Source organism: Cotesia typhae, unplaced genomic scaffold, assembly GCF_013202065.1.
Source record: "Cotesia typhae breed Kobodo isofemale line unplaced genomic scaffold, CoteBio_Ctyphae contig_48, whole genome shotgun sequence".
In the NCBI taxonomy this organism is placed as follows: domain Eukaryota; kingdom Metazoa; phylum Arthropoda; class Insecta; order Hymenoptera; family Braconidae; genus Cotesia; species Cotesia typhae.
Genome location: NW_027423756.1, coordinates 9,973,842 through 9,992,918, shown reverse-complemented (window position 1 = coordinate 9,992,918; position 19,077 = coordinate 9,973,842). Strand labels below are relative to the sequence as shown.

The window sequence follows — 19,077 nt, the reverse complement described above, 5'->3', positions numbered from 1 at the left end:
CTAACTGTTTTATTGCTCACTTATAAATATTGTATGATGTTGATGATGAATTGCTAAAAATGTAATTCATTTACTGAAAAAAAATTATTCGATCTTAGTAGAGCGGATAGGTTACTTCTGTGAGTTATTAAATTGTTAGTTTTGTATTTATTGAGGCAGTTCATCTAAAAAATTTAGTGAATAAAATTTAAAGCGCTTACTGTAATTTTTACTCTTCAATAAACCTCAATTTCACATATTTGTACCAGCAGACTAATAAAATAAAATATTTGAATTTTGATAATTTAAATAGGTAACTGATTGAAATTTTTAATAAGTAATTAAACAAAAGGCAAAAAAATTAAATTTTTTAAAATAAAAAATTAAATTTTTTAAGATAAAAAATACTGAATTAAATGTGAATATAAATGTATAATCATGGTTATCTATAAAATATTATTACGTGGACTTTATTATATAAAGAGCTAATGCTAAAATGTACACAAGATAAGTTATTAAAAATGTTCATCATTGCATTTTAAAAAATTATAATAATCACACATGAACTGTATCATTTCTTCCATCAATTTTTATCTAACAAAATTAACAATGATTCGGAGTAATAATTATTCATTTTATATTTCATTAAATAATAAAATAATTAATCATTGCTTTCTCTTGAAATTATTCAAATTTTTCCGTATTATTTACTAATAATAATTCATTTAATTAAATACCTCTAGTGCCGCGTTTTCTAATCAAACCATTTTTTATGAAATACAAAAAGTCCATTACATCCGAATCAAAATCTTGGCATCGATGAACTTCCAAAAAAACATTTTTCACTACTTCTTACATTTTTATTAAATATTTTTTTTGTTGTTTAAATTATTTTTATTAATAAGCACCACTGATAATTCGTGCTTTACAAAAATCTTCAACCTCTTACACTGGACACGCTTCATTCATTTTTATTTTTTAAATATTTTTTTTTCATTAATCTCACTCTCTAATTAAGAGATTTACGATCATCATAGCGAATCACGGTAAAATTTATTATTATTATATTTGCGATTAAAAAACGCCGCTAGTAAGTAAGACGTGCAATGTAAAAAATCCTTATCACAAATTCTTTTTTTTTATTTATTTATTTATTTATTTTTTTTTTTTCTATTACCAAGGATTTTTCTAGCGAGGATTCTTCAATAAAAAGTTCAATTAACGCTTAACAATTTAAAAAATAATGATTAATAATTACTTTTGTTTAAATTGAGCTCACAAGTTCCTTCACAGCTACAATGTAATAAAAAATTAATTTTATTTTAATAAATAAATTAATAATTTTTATTTTACTGATTAAACATATTTCGTTATTTTGAAATTTTATTTTTTCATTATTGTCCGATGTTTAATTCAAATAAATAAATAACAATTATGTTCAAAATTTACTTTTAAATAATTGTTGAAGTGAAGGACACCACGAACAAGATAATTGTCAATAAAGCCCCAAAAAATTAAAAAAAAAAAAAAAATTACTTAGTTTGATTATGATATATATATTATTAATAATTAATATAAAATGCCATTAGTTTGGCGTGGTTGAGCGGCAAACGCGACATTACAGTAACGGCAAGTAGTATTTATTTTATTAAAAATTAATTATTAAATCTATACATACTAATAATAATAATAAAAAGGGATAACTACATTAAAAAATGTCAATAAATTATTGAAAACGCAAAAAAGAGTTGATTTATTATGATTCATAATTATTTGTTTTAAAAAGTGATTGAACATTTAATTTTGAACAATGTAAAATTAATTAATTAATAATAATAATTATTATTACCATTATAAATACAACTGATATTTATAATTAATTATGTATAATATTATATACCAGTGAGCCTTTGTCACATTTTGCCGTTCAGCCACGAATATTTAAATAAACAATTAATTAAATTATTATTTTATTTTCAGTTTCACACACCGTCAAAACGAGCTAAGATGCAAATAATAAATTTAAAAATAAAAACGAGTACAGGTGACATTTTTATTATTTATCTTTTTTTCTTTCTTTTTCTTTTTTTATCAAGAGTAATAATTAATAATTAATAATTAATAATAGTAATAATAATGAAACAAAACGGAATAGGTATTGAAGTAATATTATTTATAGAGCCCAGTCTTACAAAAAAGTAACCGCATTGTTCCCAGGGATGGGTAACGCTCAGTATCGAATATTATAATTTTAAAAAACTAACAACCGATGTGATGTTACCAATTCGTAGTCACTGAGAAAGTAGGTAGTTAATAATAATATTATTATCAATAATTACAATTAATTAATTAATTAATATTTATATATAAGCACATATTCATTGAAAATTAAACTAATTCAAATACAAATCCTACTTTCACACCTATAGTTTTAGTTTTGTTTTTTTATTTTATTATGAAAAATCAAAGCGGACATTTATTTATTTATTTTTTTTTTTTCAAATTATTTAGATTGTATTTTAAACGTGTTTAGTGTAAGTGTAGCCACCTTGTAAAGTGCCTCGAGTAGCCTAGTGTTTTGTCCCGTTTTAAAAACGAAAAAAAAAAAAAAAAAAAAAAATGTATAAATAAAAATAACTCGCAGGCTAATATATTGACCAGAATGTGATGAGATAAATTATTTTTGCGTGGATAATCACGTGGTTGCTTTGAAGATTATTAATTAACATTACTTATTTTTTTTTTTATTTTTATTGATTTTTTTATGACCTGAGCGTATGCGTCTGCGAGCATTAATTGCGGCACAACTTATAAAATTACCATTATCGTCATCATCATAATTGTAACGAGCGATTGCTAGTTTTAATCGGTGCTGAACGAGATAAGTGGCATTAGGCTGGGGGCTGCTCGTTGGTGGTGGTGTTTATTCTTTTTTTTATTTTTGTTTTTGTTTGTTGTTGCTGTTTTTTTTTTTTTTTTATTTATTGAAATCAACAGAAATTGACGCATCACATGGCATACTTGCGCGTCCATTCACGTGCCAATTCGTTGTATTTCTCTCGATCAGTTTTGTATATCCTCGCTATTTCTGGGACCAACGGGTCATCAGGATTTGGATCGCACAGCAGAGAGCATATTGATAGTAAGACTGTAAATAATTTTTTTTTGATTAGTATATTTTATTTATATAACGAATAATCATTGTAAGTTTTGTTTATAAAATACCTTTTGAAATAGTAAGTGCTGGAGACCACTGCGATCTCAAAATATCCAAGCAAATACTACCGTTACTGTTTATATTTGGATGATAAATTCTGGTCGTGAATGCTACCTATTATGCAATAATAAACAATTAGTATAAATAGTATTATCTAATTAATATTTTTAAAATAAATAAAATTGTTATAATTTAAATTAAGTATTATTTAATAAATTAAGGATTATTTACCTTAGGTGGTTTGAATGGATAATCTGTGGGAAAGTGGATTGTAAGAAAAAATACACCTCCTTGATACGGACTGTCAGGCTATAAAACACGACTTAATTATTAATATCAACTATTTTAAATAATTAAAAAAATTATTTAATTTTAAGAAATTTCTTTTCAAAAAAAATTATAACTTATACTTACGGGTCCCATTATAGTCGCCTGCCAGTGGAATACTGTAACAAAAAAAAAAATGTAATTTAAATAAATTATAAAATTTATCGATTTTCCTAAAAAAATATTATTTATTGAGATGTTTCCTGTAACACGGTTAATGTCCTTAAACTTGATGTAATTTATATAAAAATAAATTTAATTCAGTCAACTTGGCTTATTCAATCCTAGTTATAATTTGCACAATACTTCATTATTGTCTACTCTAATTAATTTTTTCATTATGTTGATCATAAACAATAGAATTGCTGGAAAAATTTATTTTTAGATAAACAGAGTTGTTGAAGCAATTAAAATTCTTTTCCATCATTTTCCAAGTCATTGAATCTGAACTCCAATAAATTTCTAAGTAATTCCATAAGACCGTTGTGCTTGTAAACTTTGAATTTAAATTTGTATTAAGAAGACCAACGTTAAATCCTGAATCATCATAACAAAGTCCAAAATTTCAAGCATGTTATTTCTTAAAATTAAAGTTTTTAGAATGATAAAATTTTTTTTAATTTATAAGCATAAAATATATTAAACAATAAATGAAAAAAAAATCTTACAATCTTCTCCTACAGGGCCAGCGGAGCATTGTGCAGGTGGATCTCTTCCAAGATCTTGAAGTTCCTGCAACAAAAAAAAAAACAAATAAGCAACAGATCCTATGCATGACAAGTTTACTGAACTACAACCAATTCCAAACGTCCACGTGTCTTAAAATTAAACTATCTAAAAATATTCTCATATCAATATCTCTTCGTCAATATTTACGACAAACAATAGTAAAAATAATCTTGACAGATTATTAATTACGCTTCAAATTATTGTAGCGATAAGATTCTCATTTAATGTTATAAACTATCAGTTTAAGTACATACAAAAACATCCCGATAGACCTTCAATCTCCATTGTCATAGTTTATTCTAATAACCTGATAATGATTTACATTTACAAATAAAATAACAATAAATATAAATATTAAAGCGTATTATTGCACAACAAAATGACAGTGCACCTATATGCTATCGTTGACATCAAGCCCAGATGACTAATAATTCCTAACCTGTTTCATGATCAATTACACTTAATAATTACTCAACCCTTCAATTAATACCTTATGATCTTCCAATTGTTTTTTAATTAATTTTTTATTATAATTATTTGAGGATAATTTAATTAATTTTTACATCATCTGTACACTCCATAAATCCATGTATTATATATATATATATATATATATATATATATATATATATATATATATATGTATGTATTGTACATACATATGTCTATACCAGTATATATATAGATATAATGTGCGCTTTTACGTTGCTTCCGGTAATTTCTTGAGTTGGACATTAAAAAAAATTTTTTTGACAATTTTCTATTGTCCTTAAAAAAAAAAAAAAGTCAATTATGATTTAAATAATAATCATAGTTATATAAAAAAAAATTAAAATTAAATAAATTATTGATTGGCGAAAGAGAAAAATATTTTAGTTTAATAAAAAAAATTTTTGTAATTTATTTATTTATGTACGCTAATGATAAATATATATGTCGATATATATATATATATATATGTGGCGAAAAAGGACGTAGTGAGTAAGTGAATGAGGGACGATTTTTAATGCCTAGCTTTCATTGCTCCAATTGTAACCCCGTTGGGCGTTATGACTGAATATTAACGAGAGAATGATTATTTACAATGATGTTTATTATTTAATAAGACAATTAAATGTTAACGTACCTTATTAATTCGTTTTAAAGCCATCTGATGAAGTGTGTGTTGATATTTAACTGGCCGAAAAACCAGGCAACGAAACCCGCTAGCAAAAGATCTTTGATTATGATCGCAAGATGGCTGACTTCTAAATGTCGATGTACTACGTGAGTCAGAACTTTGGTTTTAAAAAAAAAATATTCACTGAAGATGATAAATTTTAGTTTCACAGCTTGGTTTTTTTATTATTTTTATGGAGATTAGTTTTATTTTAGTACTTTAGTGGGTTTGTTTTATGAATAGCGATTTGGCAACTCGGTAATTTGTAATTTTTGTTTCGAGTGAGTGTATTTGTATTGTTGAGAGGCGAATGAATGCCGCGACCGTGGCGCTACAAATTTCCTATTATCGACTTCTTGCTCGGGGATTTAGGGAGGTGTAATTCGGTGGTTTGGTAACAGATGGCGGTAAGTGTTTAAATTTTCCCGCGACTTTTTAATTTATTAATCTGACATGTCAAATGTAATAATACTGAAGTTAGCGGTCAGCTGTCAATTTTAAAAATTTATGACATTAAAGTTAGCTGTCATTAGAGAATTTTTAAATTTTATTTAACAAAAAAATTAGTTCAAAAAAATGATTTTTAAAAAATTAGATTTTTAATTTTTTTAAATTTCTAAATGTTAATTTTTTTTACTATAATTTATTTGTTAGAAAAAATGATTAAATAACTACTAAATTTATTTTCATTAAAAATTTTTTTAACAAATATTAAAAAAATTAAAAACATCAGCTAACTTTAGTATCAATATTTATTGACATTTTTTATTTATAACCTTGAAAAAACTGAATAATAAACAAAATTGTATCAAAATGTCAAATAAAATTTTTTTGATATAAAAATCAAAATTAAAATGAAGAAAAAAAAAACTAAAATTATTTTTGAGTGAATTAAAATCCTTAAATTCTAAAATTAATAAACTATGAAGAATAAAACAAAAATAAAAAAATATTTAAACTAAACAAAAATGAATTTAATAATTTTAAAATGAGTTACTCATCTTCAGGATCAATTTTGCAATTAACTACGTGGAAAAGGTTGAAAAAGTTTTTGTTTTCATCAATAATAATGTACTACGTAATTGGAAACCCGCGTAAGACGAGTATCAATACACGGCTGGACTACGGTGGCTATCGTTTGCCTGAAAGGATAAATAATAATCGAGTACGGGAAAAGTGTAACAAGAAACGACAAACCCTCGTCCACAAACCAGAAGAAGAAGTATGGCATGAGCCTTATATGAGTACCCTCTCGCATGAGTACTCGGATGCTTCATTAAAATGTGATTCGAAAGTCGAGTTGCCTTGGAAAGATATCGCACTGCCGCTTAATTCTGTGAAAATTCGTCGACTAGTTGAGATTCCTGCTGAGGATGACCAGAATCCGAGAGTGATTGATAATAATAATAATAATGATATTTCCAATGAAGATGGTAATGTCGCGAAGAAAAAGAAATCTTCGGGAAGGATGGAGTTGCCTTGGAATGATTTATTGATTGATGAAGTTGTCGTCGAGATTAAAAAGTCACCGGAGTTATTGGCTGTTTGCGATTCTTCTTTGGAGATACCTTGGGATAAAATAGCTCTGGAGAGTCCAATTCGCATAAATCCGTTACCCGAACCTGAAAAATGTATCAAAGAAGACATCGAAATTCCCTGGGACGATATTATGCTCCCCAATAATATTATTATTAAATCCAAGAGACGAAAACATCCGTCATCTAGCATCTCCAGGCGTCACAAAGTCGAAATGGTCGATTGTAGGACACTGGACTCGTGCTGCGATCCTCGTTGTGTTAGAGATAAAAAAATTCAAAAGCTGGGTAAATTAAATAACTGACAGAATTTTAATGCTGGTACCCGCTTTAATAATAATGATGATTACTATAAATATATATATTTTTATTTACAGCTGAACGGAAATATTGATACTGGTATAACGAAATGCAATTCAAAAGCAATCAAAAATATGTATGGCTTTTTTTCATTTAAATTAATAAATTAGTTTCAATATTAAATTTGATTGTTATTTTTATTATATAATAGATTTACTGAAATCGATCTCATCAAAAATTCCATGCATGACAAATCCAACAATTTGCATCGAATTATTGTGATACGAAAAACAGAAAGCTGAATATAAGTTCATCTGCTATTTTTTTTTTTTTTTTTTTTTTTTTTTTTATAAAATGGAATAAAAATAATAAGTATTTTGTTTCGTTGAATTTTTTTTATTATCATGTTTCCGAGAATATTTATTACGGAAAGATAATAAAATATTAAATAACATTTTGGTTATATATTTATAAAATTATTACAGAAATATCGATAAAAATATGAGCGCAATAAATGTATATGAGTAATAAGAATCGCCTCAAAAATAAGTCGAGGTATTTTATTATATTCATTTATGAGCATTCTACAGTTGTAAAAATTACCAATAAATATTGAAATAGGTTTCACTTAAAAATTCATCAGTGTAATTATTTAATTTCTAAATAAATGCTCATTTTCTTCGTGATAAATATGTTATTAGTTCGAAGAATATATACATGTACTTATTACTCAAAACCGCGGGTATTTAATTATTAATACGTGTAAGATTTCACTGATTGAATTTTTAGAGAGTACGTAAAAGTATTTCAATCACTCTCGCTATTTATTATGAAAATGTATTATTTTATTGTATGAACATAATTGTTGCTTGTCATTAATCAAAAATATTTTCAATTACAAACGAGTATTTATATTCATAATTCACATTTCAATAATTTAAAAAATTCATAAATTTTATTTTCTTTTGTAATTAATAATTGTAATTGAAATATTACTAATGCAAACTTGTTATTTATTTTTTTTAATAATTAAATTAAACCAAAAAAATATTTTTCAAAAATGGCGCGTAAATTTTAAAAAATTTTTTACACGTGAAATTTTTTCTTTTGATTTTTTTAAGTAATTTTTCAATATTAAAAATTCTAAAAGTTTTTAAATGTCGGCTAACTTAATTTTGATAATTTTGTTTTTTATATTTTTAAATGTCAAAATAATTTTATTTTGATAATTATTTTATCAATAATTTAAAAAACCAAAAGATAATAAAGTAGAGCGACATTACTGACGCAGCAGAAAACTAGTTTGAAAAATTGCCGCTAGAGTGACTGTCGTAAACATGAGCGCCATCGTTTGAAGTGTAAGCAAGAACTGACATCAGGAGGCAGTAAGCATTCGCCATCAGACGCGGATGGAGTGTTGACTTTAAACTCGTATTAAAATACGAGTCAGGTGTACCAGTGTGAGTGTGTGTTATATATAATAGCAAAAAGACAAAGTGAAAATGGCGTAGCTCCGTCTCTTCTTATTGCAACACTATTATTTAATTCAATCGATCGTAATGACTCGTTAATATTATAAAAACCGGTTTCATGTACACGAATCCGGCCATTTTTTACACTTATTTATACGCAATCGCCGTAACACTGTGATGACATTTTAACAGACGGATTCTGTCTTTAAATATATATAACATATATAATATATATATATATATATATATATATATATATATATATATATATATATATATATATATATATATATATATATATATATATATATTTTACACAGATACCTATATATTATTCTACTTGTCCAATTCAAGGAGGAGTCTAGTTAGCTGTCACTTCGTGAAAAATATTTCGGAGTATTTTTATTATATTATTCTTATTATTCTTAAAAATTTACGAGCAACCAACCATTTTATTTTATTATACTTTATCGTGATATCACAACAATAATAACAATAACAATCAATTCCCTCGTCATTGTCGTCACAATAATTAATCGACAACAATAAATGACGTTACTGTAATTATGTATATTTATTGTGTTACATACATATGTGTTATGATAACGACAAGGATATTAACTATTTTTTTTTGAAGTGATGTAAATAATTTAACAAGTGCTATTGTAATTTAATTAAAACTTAAAGACGGTGTGATGTCAAAAGTAAAGTAATAAGTGGTGAAAAAAAAAATATCCTCATCCTCGTGACAGCTTATGACGGCCACCCTGACCGCAGATATCACAAGATGGCACCACCAGGATTTTGACATTTCATATCATATAATTAAATGTACCAATTTAATTTACAAGCATCAAAACCAAAACGAACATCTGAATCCAACATTGGAAAATATATTCACAAGGATTTTATTGACAGATTTGATTGTCATTATCGATGTAAAAATATTTATCTTGATTTATTTGGTTTGTTTGTTTCATCACCTCGGGGTTACTCCTGGTGTATCAGGAGCAGAGAGTTAAACGTAAATTATCGTACTCCATACGCATATCCGGTGAGTACTCATTTTTTGTTAATTTGGTATATTTAATATTTAAGTCGGTAAATAAATTTATTATTCTGTGTTTACTTAGGTGTCTGGTAAGTACGCGTGTGCGTGCGTTTTTTTTTTTTTTTTTATTTATGGATATTGATTCTATTGAACGATTAGAAAGTTTATATTCACGGCCTTCTGACAACTATTTTTCAACCGGCTGTATAAATCCATTGTTTTCCTTACACGATTACCCGTACGTTGATTCATTTTCCTCTAGGCTACTATAGTCTTTTTTATTAGCATTATTATCATCATTTTTATTATTAATATTACTATCATTGTGTTTGTGTGTGTGGTTATTGATGAAATCATCAAGGGAACCCTTCGAATAAATTACCTTCAAGTGTAGGTAGTACTTTAATTATGTTTGTCATGTTTTCGTTTTATTCCAATCGTTTTTTGTTTAAAAAAAAATTTAAACTTGGGTGAGACAAAAAACTTTAGTGGAAATGATTAAAATTGAGAGATTTATAAATAATTAAATTTAAAATTAAATTATTATCTTAAGTGTGGAGAGTAGACAAATTTTTTGTCATAATGTCACGTAATGTGAGGCCTTGTTAACTTTATTGCTGTTCAGTAGTTTAATAATCAATTATAGCTAGTGTGTGATATGAACAAAGTTCGCTTGATTTTAGCACAGGTTGTGTAATTTTTATTTTACATTACTTCATAGACCATAGACTTGTAATCGTTTATTTAAATTGACAGCCTCTGGATTTTTATCACTCTAATACGAGTTTATTTTACGGTTCATATTATAATTATTTTTAGTATCCGTGACGGAAATTTATAGAGACATAACTTGTTTAAATTATTCATTAGAAATCTTTTTTATCGACAAATTTAGGGCTATAGGGGTTCCTTTATTGTTTAGTACTTTAGTTGGAATATGTAGCGCTCTACATTTTGGAGAGGAAAATTCTTCAGTGGCTTTGTGACTTTGATTTTACAGAGAGAGTTTTTCACACGGGTTTAATTGAATAATATTAGGAAATTTTACTTTTAGATTTATTGATCCTGAAATTCAAATTTTGAATTTTTTTTTAAGCTTCTTCTAGTTGATCTACAAAGAAGTAATAATATTATAATTTTAAATTTATAGAATAGAGATATAGATATTGAATAGGATAAACAAAAAAATAACCGCGTGAAGTATGCTGATGAATAATTAAAAAAATGACATTGGCAACAAAATTTTAGTAAAATAAAAACGTAAAAATAAAACAATTATAGAAATAAAAATTTAAATAACAAAAAAAATGTCTGAAAATAACAATTTCGATGATGAAATCATTGACGTCTCAAGTGATCTAGTTCCCAGTACCTCGATGCCAATAAACGAAGAATCTCTTTATTACCCGGTTAATGAAAAAATAAAAACTGGCTTCGGTAAAATGGTTTGTTAATTATCAATTATTTATTTTAAATACAACTCATACATTTTTTATGTAAGTCAATAGTCTTTAATAAGAATGAGTATGAATTGTAGACAATGAATAATTACAATATAATCTACTATAAATTATAATTTATTTTAAAATAAGAATAAGATTGTTAATTATTTAAAAATTGGACGGAGTAATAAATAGATCAGGTCAAGTCTGCCGAACATTGGCAATCATTTGAAACGTTTAATGAGATTTAAAAGCCAGCGAGAAGTAAATAGCACCGCGGATAATGAGAGGTCCGAAGTAGTCGAAGTAATGGAAGTCGAAGATCAAGATGAAGACGAAGACGAACATCTGAATGTAGGCGTAGGTACAGAACCTGAACCTGCGATTTATAATCAAACAGTAGCCACTGATTTAAATGATTCGTTCCAATCTTCAAACTTGGCTTCCGGTTTTACGATCGGTAATTTTCTCATCCTATTAAAATTTCTTTAGTCAGATAAAAAACGCGACCTTTGACTTTCCTTTTTTCTGAATCCTCAGAACATCATCCATCACTGTCTATTTTTCTGGACAACAATCAAGTCAGCTCAAGCTCCTCTGCTCAGATGGAAATTTCAATTAGACCCTCTAATTTATTTCAATATTATTCTAATCCTTTACCATTGGCCTCATCATCTCCCTTTACAAGTAATCAATCAATCATATTTAAGTGCATATTATTTATCAATCAATAGTATTTTGACCTTTTTGAGGACCTTAAAATTAATATTAATGATTTTTATTTATCTCTATATTTTTTGATGATACGTAGAATATTCAATTATTCAAAAATATTGTTAATTATTAATTAATCAAAACTTAGAAGGTCCGATTGCTGTTTAATAGAACAACTTTTATGACAAACAAAATTTATTTTATTTCTTCAATTAAATTCCATAACAAATATTGTTTAAAATTGAACTTTTCATCACTGTGTGCCTCAAATTTAATCAGCTAATTAAATTACTTGATACTTCTCATCTCCATTTAATTATTGTACAGCATTCGGACTCTCAATATGCCTATCAAATAACCGGTAGATTAAACACTATTGATTGATTATATACAACGAAAATTATGACATAATTACATAATACGTGAATGCAGATGATTTACCAGCAGAGAGTGACTTGACAATATCAACACTGTATTATCCAAGTGAAGTTAATCCATTAATGATATCACAAAGTATAAATACCAGCTTCCATGTCGTGTACGATATGACATTAACAAACATAATTAATGAAGAAGGTGCAATTGTCGCGAGAAATCCTCTAGAGTTCGCAGCAACCTTGGACATTTTTGCTGGGTATGTCAAGGGCTTAATATCCGTGTCATAATTCTACGTTTATAATATAATTATAACTTATAATTATAAGTCTTATTTTTATTTTTTTTTTCTATTATCGCTTGTGTGTGAGCCATGTACGGGGTAATGACACACTTCCACAGCAGTATCGATATCGATTAAATCCATTGTACCGGATGTCAGTAGATTGGATAGGCTTGTTCTAATTCATTCTATCTCAAGTGCATTAAGGTCGATTGTATGCATAGCAACCCTCGCGCTCGCGTTGTATATTTATTTATACACCACATGCTACACACGTATTATTATAGACACATGTGTGTACTTGAATTGGTAGTTACTTAATTAAATCTCTGGCTCTTGAGTTATCTCTCGATTATTTGCATTAATGGCTTGTTGGTTAGATCAGATTGATCGCCATTTTAATAGACACTTTAAAGGATTAATTATCGCGATGTATAAGTTAATGGCATGCACGTGACTATGTCTTTTGTCATTTAATTATTGATTAGTTAATGTGTCAATTCCAATCTTTACATTAGTATAAACTAACTTTAATTTTCAATATTCATTATCATTAATTATTAAATTACTCAATTACATTATTTAATCATTTTCATTTTATTTTTAGAAATGAAAGTAGTCCTAGAATAGCTCATGAACCACGAAGAGTTCCTTTAATTGTTTCTAATAATAATAATCATGTTTCTTCTTTAAATGTCGGTAATAATTTATCTTCTGGGTGAGTTTATTATTGATCATTTTATTTTTTATAATTATTAATTTAAAGATGTTCATGTAAATTAATAAATCTTTCATTTTTTTCAATTTAATTAACAGTACAAAGTAGATCATATCATCGAACTTTTTATGCGCATTTCATTTAACTTCATATAAGCCTAATTATCTTCATTGATAAAAAAGTTTTGGTTATTAAATAACAAACTTAATTAATTCTGATTTATGTTCAAGCTCAAGAACGTCTTTAAATAAATTAAACGTTTAATTTTTATAAAAAATTTGAAGCTTGAAAAAAAATTTTTTTTTTGTAAAACAATAGGCCTGTATTAAAAGAAAAGTGATCCAATTTCTTCGAGATCTTAACCGGATGTTACCTAAAATGAATTTATGACATTTTGAAATCACGAGTAGTAGTAATAGTGTTTTATAGTTATAACTATAGCAACAAGCATTTCTTTTCGATTTAACCTTATTCTACGGTATATAGCAATATAGCATATCTAGTATCTTTTTCTCTTCTCACCTTACCATTAATCTTACAGACTTATCTTACACACACGACATAAACCATACGTAAACCAAGTCACCTTTACTTGTCGTAGGTATAGTTCTATACTTACATTACACTGTATAACTATATATACGTGAAATTTTTATTTTATCCGGCGGTCGCTTTAACGAGACAAGACGCACCAAGTAAAACCGTCGATGCGGTTACCTTCGCTAAGCCCCGGTCGCGTGGTGATTCGGCTGAAAAAAAATCGGTAACGGTATCACCTTGCGGTCGGTTTACATTCGCTCTATGCGGCGACACGCACGACAACTCGATTCAAATCATTCTCAAGCCAGCCCGTTTCAATTGTTTACGGTTGATGAACGGAAGATCGTCAATAATGATATTAATATAGCATATAATAAAAATAACAATAAAATTTGAATCTTTAAGATAACTTAAAGCTCATACATTAAGCTCAGCCACGTATTAAAATTTATTCGCGATAAAACTCACAATTGGTAAAATTTGCCGTATTTTATTTATCTGTATTTATGTTTTATTAGTAATTACGGTAAAATGAGGCTTTAGTATCTCGCTAAGTTGTAATAATTTATCAAGCAAAATTGTACGTGTAGTACCCAACAGCACGTCACACATTTACCCACCAAACATGACTCATATACCGTTTTATTATTGTTATTATCATTATTATCATTATCGTCAATAATTTATTTTTTATACGGGTGTATTGATCGTATACGTACTAATATATATATATATATATATATATATATATATATATATATATATATATATATATATATATATATATATATATATATATATATATATATATATATATAAATACAATATATAAATACAATAACGAGTGTTTAGTTGTATGTACTTGCGGGTTCTTGTTGGAATTTAGAGCGAAAGGAATATTAGTATACGTAATGTTATGTTTAGTTATTTATTAACGTGTTTTTAGAATAATTGATTTTCATTTTTACGCTTATGAGTAATATAATCCTTTCTCTAGTTAACACGCGCGAACGATTAATAATGTTTATTAATTTACACCTAAAACTTATTAAAAAAAAAATCATTTATTATTTCAAAGATTGATTACATTTGATAAAAAAATAAAAATGACTATAATTTGCAAAAGATTGTGACTCTAAAAATAACCATTTAATAATATAGTATATCCGGTTATTTAAAAATCCACTTACAATTTATTAAATACGTGTTTATATCGGTATATATGTCAGTGTAATGCAGCATAAATAAAATTTGAAGAAGTGCAGTTGTTAGTAAGATACGTAAAAAGGAGCAATAAATATAAAGCTGAAGATAAAAAAGTCCAAATAAAAATGAGGGACAAGCCTTGACTTGGTCGACTCTCAACTCTTGCTCGGGTTGTCCGAGACACTACTACCTTACTATCTTTCCAACTATTATAAATACACAGCATTGAGTATATAGAATTCACATGTATATATGTGCATTTATATATGTATAGATTTACACGTGCAATGCCCTCAGGTTGCAACAACACTCAGTCGTGACTCACTAGTATTTATTCAGGTACGGATTTTGCACGACGTGTCTACATGTGATAACCGCATATAATGCACGCAATTGGTCTACATTAACTATAAATCATCAACACTTCATTACCAAATCATATTGACATTAATTCTGTCCACCGTTTATACCAATTTCATAAACAAGTACGCAAATTGTTATTCAAATTTTGAGTTGATTCGGCTTTCGACTCGAGTTACGTATCAAATTTAATTAAAATTATATTTTTTATTATTTTTATGACCAACAATGATTTTATTAAATGAGTAGGAAATTAACTTAAAGTAAAATAAAAGCTACAAAAGTAAATTAGTTTTAAAAATGTATAGTCAGTAGAAGAAGTAAAGTGATGAGTTTAAAAGTTAGTGTACCTGGTACGAGATATGGATTGGAGTTGATTCGATTTTAAAACCAGGTAGATATATAGGTCTAGTCTGCATGTGTAAGTCTTTACCTGGTTATACTCTGTCTTCTCTTTGTTTCACGTGGTTGATGGGTACGAAACGACTGTCTAGCGTGCTGATAAAGTGAAATAGCTCGGATATTTTTTTACTTTATTTATCTTCTCTGTAGTTTCGTGACCTTTAGTTTCGATCGGTGATGAAAAAAATTATTTCTTTAAATTAGGTGAAATACGATGGTACCGATTGAAATCCAATATTAGACCACTGAAATGTAGTTCAATATTAACTTTTATTTAAATCGTAAATAGTTAATGGTGATTTCAATTAATATTGCCGAGTTTTCCCGTCAACTTTCATGGATGTAATTTATCTGATAATTTCGGGAATTTTATTTTATCTAATCGGATGTTGGAGCTCCAGGCGTGTCAATATTTTATGAAAATTAATCACGTGCTGTATTGATTGAATATTTAATTAAATATATCTTTTGAAAATATTATTTCATGTTGATTTATAAATGAATTTTATCATTTAATCTTGTGTGCGCTGCTCACTCGGTTGAAAAATTTTAACTGATATAATACTTTCACTTTAAATCTAAGAGACTTATATTTTCGGTTGGTAAATAGAGTTCGGTAAAAAAGAACTAAAAATACATTATGAAGAAGTTTCAACCAGTAGAGAAATTTTTTAATTTTTATTTGATAATTTATTAAAAAAACATTTAACTTATTTAATTAAATTAAATGCAAATATGCAGTGGCACAAATAATTATCCTTGAAATTGAAATTTTTGCATTCCAATTGTTAATTATTTTAATTATGAGTCAGTTCATTTGAAAATTCTGAATATGAATCATTCGATTACTAATTTCGGAAGTTCAGATGACTAGTTAGGATAAATAACTTGCATTACATCCTAATGCATTTATCTAAGCTCTTGATCTGACTAAATACTGAAATTTTCGATAAGATAGATCTAAAGTCGTGGTGATAAAATAGTTCTGTACCGAAAATAGTTTTAGGATGAAACCTTCACGGTTCTAAGAGCATTGAAACGATTTTCTAGTGACCTTAGACCGAGAAAGTGTATAATTTATCTTTCAATGTGTAGTTTGAGTGATAAAATACCAAAAATCCGATGGTATTACTTACTATTACTCTTATGAATGGTTAAAATATTCCAAACAGAAATCTTTAAAGTAAAGTTTATTCTTTTCGTGCATTATTCCAATGCCTTTGATATATAACCAGTAATAATTTGTTATAATTAGCAACTAGAAAGGTTCCAGTTCTCTTCAAAACCTTTCTAATGCCTCCCATAAAATCTCCCGTAAAAATTCTGTGACAAAATTTTTCTTAAAATAAATTATGTATAATATTTCAAAAGTACTTGTCACACTAAAAAGTTACAAATGTACACTCAAAAACTTTCATCAATTGATGAAAAACAAACAAAAAATATAAATAGTGATTTTTCGAAATATTTATATATTTATAAAATATAAATACTTGTCATTGAGAGTAGTGACTTGTTAAAAGGCCTTTATATTAATTTTTCAGTACGTAAGCCATTCTATTGTCTTTTCCCTCAAGTCTTTAGACTCCTCTTAGCGATGAATCACGCAAGCAACGGGCTACTCTAGAGATATTTCTCAATGCATTCCATAAACAGTCGGTTAGATTACAAGAGATCATGAAAATATATTTTATATTTAGAATTTTCTTGCTTTCTTCAAAATCACTCTTTTATTTTATTTTATTGTTTATTATCGGCACGGACAGTTTTTGCTAAACTAAAGATTTTCTTTCCACTTTTGATTACGAGACTGAAAGAGTAACTCAATATGATCCCCGTAAAGCTGTTCTAAACAACAGAAGCTATCGTGTTAAGTAAACATCAATTCGACTAGCAGATTCAGTGGCAAATGAGCGTGTTCATGGTTGTTCTTGCACTTGGAATTTTCTTAGCCGATTATTTTTTTTTTAATTTTTTTATTCGACTTACCAACACTATTGCTATCATGATCGTTAGCTCTCGTGACTGATATTAATCATCACGCGTGTCTTTTGAGTCGTACACTTAACATGGAATGCGTGATCTCCTGATCGCTTATTATAATTAATGTGCATTAATAATGCTAATCGAATCTGCAGACTGATAAATTATAATTGTCTTACAATTATTACTACAAATCAATACGTCTATCTTCAATTAAACTATTATTATTAATATTATTATTTTTATGAATACATATATTTTATTTTAATCTATTTAATGTGTATATACTATTTAGAGATGCGTGCGTGTCTTTTATATAAATTCTTTGGCTGGATGCACGCGAGTACGCACTCACAGCCTTCACTAATTATTCTAGAAAGCAAGAGTTGGGTTTTGTTGTATGACGAGACGTCGACTTTTGTGAATTATTGCGGCATTATTTATTTTTTATCAAAGCTAAGTATTTTTTGTTAGTCTAGGAAAAGTAAAACGAGACGTTTTCATTAAAAAAATGTTTTTTTTTTTAATTTTACTCCAAAATTGGAGAATTGAAAACCGAATTTCATGGCCTCACTTATAATTGACCCTAAAAAATATATATAAAACATAAAAATATAATTTTTTCATCCTTCCGGCAATAATAATTTCAAGGTCTCTCATGTAAAAAAAAAAGATAAGAACCTTTGAGCACGTAGTTACGTTAATACGCGAATTTTCCGGTATTTCGGCCCGACTAATGAGCAACACTTGTTTCTTGGAAATATTAAAAATTTTATGACTGAGGATTTTTCGTAAACAAACAAAGGGCTGAGAGAGAAAGATATAGATCAATTATATACTGGCCTTGAAGAATTATTTTTTTTTTTTTTTAACAAAAATTACACAACAAAACTATACAAATAAAATAATAAGATGATGGATAGTTATGGTTATAAATCTTGAATTACATCAGAAATTTTTTTATAAAAATTAACAACAAAAATATCACCGTAAAAATTTTTAAATTATTATTATTAATGATAATTTATTTATTTGTTATCATTCTTTGAAAATTAGGAGTGAGAGCAGTAGTGAAAGTGTAATAATCAGTGAATTCGGTGAAACAAATTCTCTGATGCGTCGCAGGAGGCATGAAGTACGACAATTGTATGACGTTGGAATGAGACAAAATGTAAGGAAACCGTTTCTTTTTTATGATGATGAGCCGTCTATTTATTAACGACAAAAAAATTGTCCGAAAGTACAATGCAAAGGCCACAAAGTGAACGTAAATAGATGTATAAAT

At 27.2% G+C, this 19,077-nt stretch overlaps 4 protein-coding genes across 9 annotated transcripts in view; 3 read left to right on the top strand and 1 right to left on the bottom strand.

The window, feature by feature from the left end:
- Nucleotides 1-1,705: 1,705 nt before the first annotated feature.
- Eff (ubiquitin-conjugating enzyme E2 eff) lies at nt 1,706-5,548 on the bottom strand. The gene is made up of 6 exons (XM_074246049.1): nt 5,379-5,548; nt 4,192-4,255; nt 3,611-3,642; nt 3,428-3,505; nt 3,205-3,310; nt 1,706-3,127 (listed from the first exon to the last, which is right to left on the bottom strand). Exons 1-6 carry the CDS (start codon nt 5,400-5,402, stop codon nt 2,988-2,990), a joined length of 444 nt encoding a protein of 147 aa, XP_074102150.1. The 5' UTR covers nt 5,403-5,548; the 3' UTR covers nt 1,706-2,987.
- Nucleotides 5,549-5,685: 137 nt separating this feature from the next.
- On the top strand, nt 5,686-7,340 carry LOC141529843 (uncharacterized). Its single transcript, XM_074246560.1, has 3 exons — nt 5,686-5,818; nt 6,419-7,234; nt 7,324-7,340. Exons 2-3 carry the CDS (start codon nt 6,481-6,483, stop codon nt 7,338-7,340), a joined length of 771 nt encoding a protein of 256 aa, XP_074102661.1. The 5' UTR covers nt 5,686-5,818; nt 6,419-6,480.
- A 1,297-nt stretch (nt 7,341-8,637) lies between these two features.
- Nucleotides 8,638-19,077, top strand: part of Jvl (javelin-like) — a 71,297-nt gene continuing 60,857 nt past the window's right edge. The window contains exons 1-3 of one of the 6 annotated variants that reach the window (XM_074246219.1): nt 8,638-8,802; nt 9,073-9,114; nt 9,332-9,772. In XM_074246219.1, coding sequence (XP_074102320.1) covers nt 9,548-9,772 — 225 coding nt within the window. In that variant the 5' untranslated portion in view covers nt 8,638-8,802; nt 9,073-9,114; nt 9,332-9,547. Of the gene's footprint in view, nt 8,803-9,038; nt 9,773-19,077 lie in introns of those variants that run through there. The other 5 variants (XM_074246217.1, XM_074246216.1, XM_074246218.1 and 2 more) reach the window with 5 other exon arrangements.
- Nucleotides 11,077-19,011, top strand: LOC141529338 (uncharacterized). Its single transcript, XM_074245838.1, is given in 6 exon segments — nt 11,077-11,214; nt 11,362-11,682; nt 11,724-11,944; nt 12,377-12,583; nt 13,191-13,301; nt 18,849-19,011. Coding segments are annotated over 6 exon segments (1,161 nt in total).

Bases quoted from the DNA above. Each gene is read 5' to 3' on its own strand.
- LOC141529843 (XM_074246560.1), top strand. From the start codon at position 6,481: ATGTACTACGTAATTGGAAACCCGCGTAAGACGAGTATCAATACACGG.
- Eff (XM_074246049.1), bottom strand. From the start codon at position 5,402: ATGGCTTTAAAACGAATTAATAAG. The intron at 4,256-5,378 runs GTACGTTAACAT...TTTTTGTTGCAG, and splicing joins CTTTAAAACGAATTAATAAG to GAACTTCAAGATCTTGGAAG. The intron at 3,311-3,427 runs GTAAATAATCCT...ATTGCATAATAG, and splicing joins ATCCATTCAAACCACCTAAG to GTAGCATTCACGACCAGAAT.